Source organism: Entamoeba invadens (assembly GCF_000330505.1).
Source record: "Entamoeba invadens IP1 unplaced genomic scaffold scaff_1105074725183, whole genome shotgun sequence".
In the NCBI taxonomy this organism is placed as follows: domain Eukaryota; phylum Evosea; order Mastigamoebida; family Endamoebidae; genus Entamoeba; species Entamoeba invadens.
The window spans coordinates 475,078-479,333 of NW_004443692.1; the positions used below are offsets into that span (position 1 = coordinate 475,078).

The window sequence follows — 4,256 nt, forward strand, 5'->3', positions numbered from 1 at the left end:
GTATTTCTTGTTATTTGAGATGATAAAATCGGTGAAGTCCAATGGCGAAGTGATATCGTCGCATTGTATATATGATGAAATTACATTTTTCATGTTCGTGTCTTCACTCTCTTTTAAAGTCTCAATGTTCTTCGTTTCAAGATCAAAAGCAACCAAACTTGAAACTTGAGACTGGAGATGTTTTATTTGTTCTTGGTATATTGTTAAATCACCAGACATCACCATTTGTAAAGTTTCAAGGTCTTGGACTCTTTTGTTCAATTCACTGTTTTTTAATTCAAAAATTTCTCGTTGAAGGCGTTCGCTCTCAAATTTTGCTTCAAGGAGTTCGAGTCTCTTTTCAATGGACATTTTAATAATTTTCTTCTCAGCATTTTTTTATTTTTTTTAATTAATACTACAAATAATTTAACCTTAGCAAGTTAACTGAATCAACTTTTTTTGTGGGAAGGTGAAATCTGGATAAGATTTATCTAGATCATAATTTATTTTTAGAATAATTAAAAATAAATTCAAAACACGAAATCGATTAGTTTTCGCGCAAACTACTGGTCTTTACAGACCAATGTTTCCTATTTTCCATGTGTTCAAAATAGTCAACACTTGCTGTTACGAGACATACACATGAATTTTCATTAGAGCGTTTCGGAATTTATCAATTTTTCATTATTTAAATTGGTTTGTGACACGCAGTTCTTAATTTAAGATCTTTTTAGTTCAAATACAAAAATAAAAAAAAGTGACTTATTTTAAGTGAAAAAATCAAGGATATAAATTATCCAGTTTTCACTTCCTAAGGTTAATTTATTATATTTTGTTATTTGATTATAAAAACTAAAATATAACTATAATTTAATATATAATAAACTATTAACAATTTAATTAAATAAACCCAAACAATACATGAGTTTTTTTATTTTTTACATTTTTTCAATAAAAAAGGCAACCACTAACCGAAGTGTCCACTTGAATGATTTTGTTGTAGGCACTTATTTAATTAAAAATATTATAAAACTAATTAATAAAACAATTATAATGTTCTGATTTCAAAAACATTTTACAAAACGAAGCAAAGATTTTTCAAAAATACTAAACTATTTTTTTTTGAACTGAAACTAAAGAAATATGTTGTTTTTGGTTTTTCTAGTGTCCTTGGTTCAAACACAAGCATTCAAAGCCTGGGTCATTACAGACACACACTTTGATAAAGATTACTCGGTTGGGTCTTACTCGTATTGCCCACAGATGGATGTTTGTGTTATATCTAAGTATTAAGTATATAATATTATATATTTATACTCGAAGGTAAGTACTTAATAGTAGTGTTGCCACTCAAACAGTCAACCCAGCAAGAATCAAAAAATCGAAACATCAGGCCCTTGTGGACATTATAACTGTTACCCTCCTTTGAATGTCTCGCAAACTGCTTTTGACTATATTTATGCACATAAAGACGAATCACAATTGGTCTTTTGGATGATGGACACATTACCGTGTACTGAGCTCCAACAAACAAAAGAAAAAAACGTCTATCATATCCAGACACAAGCCCAAGAAATTCAAAAGAGGCTACCTGGGTTCAAAGTGTTTCCAACACCAGGAAATGTTTGTTTGTATTTATCATTTAGATAATGACACTTACATGTAGCATGACTATTTCACCCACAGGTTTGTTTAATACTAAAAGCCCGTTTTGTTGTGTCACGACAACAACACTCATTGTTGTGACAACAATGTATCTTTGTAAAGTTTTTTATTAATAAATAGTAATTGGGACTATCCACCAACAAGTGAATGGATGTTAAATATCATGGCCGATCTGTTTGAGCCTTGGCTCTCCGAGAGATCTCTCGAAATGTTTAGAAAGGGTGGATATTATAGTGAGTTGATAGAATCAAATATCCGACTTGTCTCAATGAACTTTGCGTATATGGATATGTACGGAGTACATTGTGGAGACTATGCCACAAACGACCCAGCTGGAATGGTGCAGTGGTTCAACCAAACATTGCAACTTGCACAAAAAGCAAATGAAAAGATCGTTATAATAACACATGAGTGCATTGGTCTTAAAAACACTGGTATTGTTGATTTGGCGCCAAAGTTCAATGCGGACTTCGATGAGTTAATGCAGAGTTACAGCGATGTCATTATTACTCATTTGTGTGGGCACTCTCATTACGATTCGTTTAAAATATACCCAACCTACGATACTGCCCATTATCATTGCATCGTTAATCCAGCCATGACCACAAAACTTTCCTTGGACCCACGTTTCAGATTAATGGAATTCAGTGACAAGAGTGTAGTTGGGTGGAAGCAATACGTTTTGGACATCGAGAAATGCAATGTGGAGAACAAACTTGACTGGAAATTTGAGTACGAGACACAGAGTGAATATGGTGTAACTGGATGGGATACACAGAACATCAAGACGTTCTTAACTAATTTGGAAAGAAATGAAACACTCTTTAATATATGGAAAATGCATTTTGGAGAACATGGAGGTCATGTCTTCAATGGAAATCTTAAAAAGGACTTTTTGTGTTCATCCATTGCACTTACAGAACAAACTTTCATCGACTGTCTCAGTAATTATCCACTCAAGAAATAAGTTGCTTTTCTCTTCATTTTTACTTTGTTATGATCTCTCTTTGCTACAGCGTGGAACAAAAAAAACGTCCATTGTAAATTTTACTATAAAAAAGTGAAAGTTAATAATATAAATACCTAAGATTTTTTTAAAAAAGTGAAAAGAGAAAAATCGGATTTCAAACTGAAAAAGAGAAAAGATGCAATTTGTGGACTACACATTGGTCCAGCCGACCGCGATCACGACGTGTTGTAGCGGACATGTGAGCGAGGATTCTGCTGTTAATTTTGTTGTTGTCAAAGCCGAGCGGAAAATTGAATTATTAAAAATAGTACCGGGGGATGAAGAAGATACACTCGAAACGGTTGTGCAGCTTGACAGTTATAACACCGTTAAGTCTGTTTCATGTGTTTGCAATATTAACTCGGATGTTGATTTTGTTATTATTGGGTTGTGTAACTCCACACAAGTTCTTCGCCTTGAGAACGGCAAATTGGAAGTCATTTTTAGCGATCAATTTGGTAAAGTGTCAGAGCGGAGTTGTCCCTCTCGGTATATTGTGAGTGACATTTCGACTGGGAATTTTGTTGGAGTTGCGATGAATGGAGACGTCACTTATTATAAACAGCAACACGGGACGTTTGAAAAACACGCTTTCAGTCTCGGGAATGTTGTTTGTTTTGGGTGTGCGTCATTGTTGGAGAATTACTATGCGTTTTTGGTTTATTCCATTGATGAAAAGAAGAAGAAGGTGGTGATCTACAAATTGTGTTTACCGGACAGTGGAGAGAAGATCAAAGAAGAAGATGTACTTATTGATGTTGGGCAGATATACAGTTTGTACGTTCTATCACTTCATATGAGATTCATTGACAGATTTTCCAAAGAAAAACAGCTATGGATATAGTCGCGATGATGAATTATATTTGAGCATAGATGGCGTGACGACTTCATACAAAGTACCATGCAGAGAAAACAGTAAGGAGTCTGTGAAAGTGTGTATCACCAATTTGGTGTATTTACAACAAAACGGAGCGGATCTGTTTCTATTACAAAATGAACTTGGGGACGTCTTCTTGGTGAATACAACAAACAAAGCAATTTGTTACGTCGATACAATAACACCTTCCGTCCAATGGGCAATCAACTCGGACTCCCTCCTGTGCGCTTCAGAGTGCCAAAACCATTTAATCATTAAACTTCCACCTCTGTTGACAACCAATGGGACTTCATTACCATATCGCCCACATGCTACTGTCTTGGAGACTGACATTCAAATCAACTCAAATCACCCGTTGACGTGTTTGGATGTTGTGGACGACGAGGAGGTTTTGAAGTTTCACGCGTTTGTCGGGAAAGGCAGTCGAAGCACTGTGAAGACATTGATTAATGGCCTTAGTGTCGAAGAGTTCATGAAATTTCCATTGAACAACCCAACAAATGTTTGGACGTTAAAAACGTACAACGAGAATATGCACAAATTCATTGTGATTGGGTTTAAAGACCAGACCTATGTCTTGAAGAAGGTGGCGGATACTTTGACGCAATGCCCTGAATGTGGAATTCGTTTGAACACACAAACTTTGCACGCTGGAATGCTTATCGATGGCACGTTACTCCAAATCCACTCACATGGCATTATAACTATTTTGGAGGAGAAATG

At 35.1% G+C, this 4,256-nt stretch overlaps 2 protein-coding genes across 2 annotated transcripts; both read left to right on the top strand.

The window, feature by feature from the left end:
- Positions 1 to 1,125: 1,125 nt before the first annotated feature.
- EIN_179530 (sphingomyelin phosphodiesterase, putative) lies at positions 1,126 to 2,614 on the top strand (the record flags this gene model as incomplete). The annotated part of the gene is made up of 4 exons (XM_004260659.1): positions 1,126 to 1,251; positions 1,324 to 1,605; positions 1,649 to 1,668; positions 1,768 to 2,614. The coding sequence occupies 4 exons, from the start codon at positions 1,126 to 1,128 to the stop codon at positions 2,612 to 2,614; spliced, it is 1,275 nt and encodes a 424-aa protein (XP_004260707.1).
- Positions 2,615 to 2,792: 178 nt separating this feature from the next.
- Positions 2,793 to 4,254, top strand: EIN_179540 (CPSF A subunit region protein, putative; the record flags this gene model as incomplete). Its single annotated transcript, XM_004260660.1, has 2 exons — positions 2,793 to 3,429; positions 3,470 to 4,254. Coding segments are annotated over 2 exons (1,422 nt in total), but the record flags the coding sequence as incomplete, so codon positions are not given.
- Between the last annotated feature and the right edge of the window lie 2 nt (positions 4,255 to 4,256).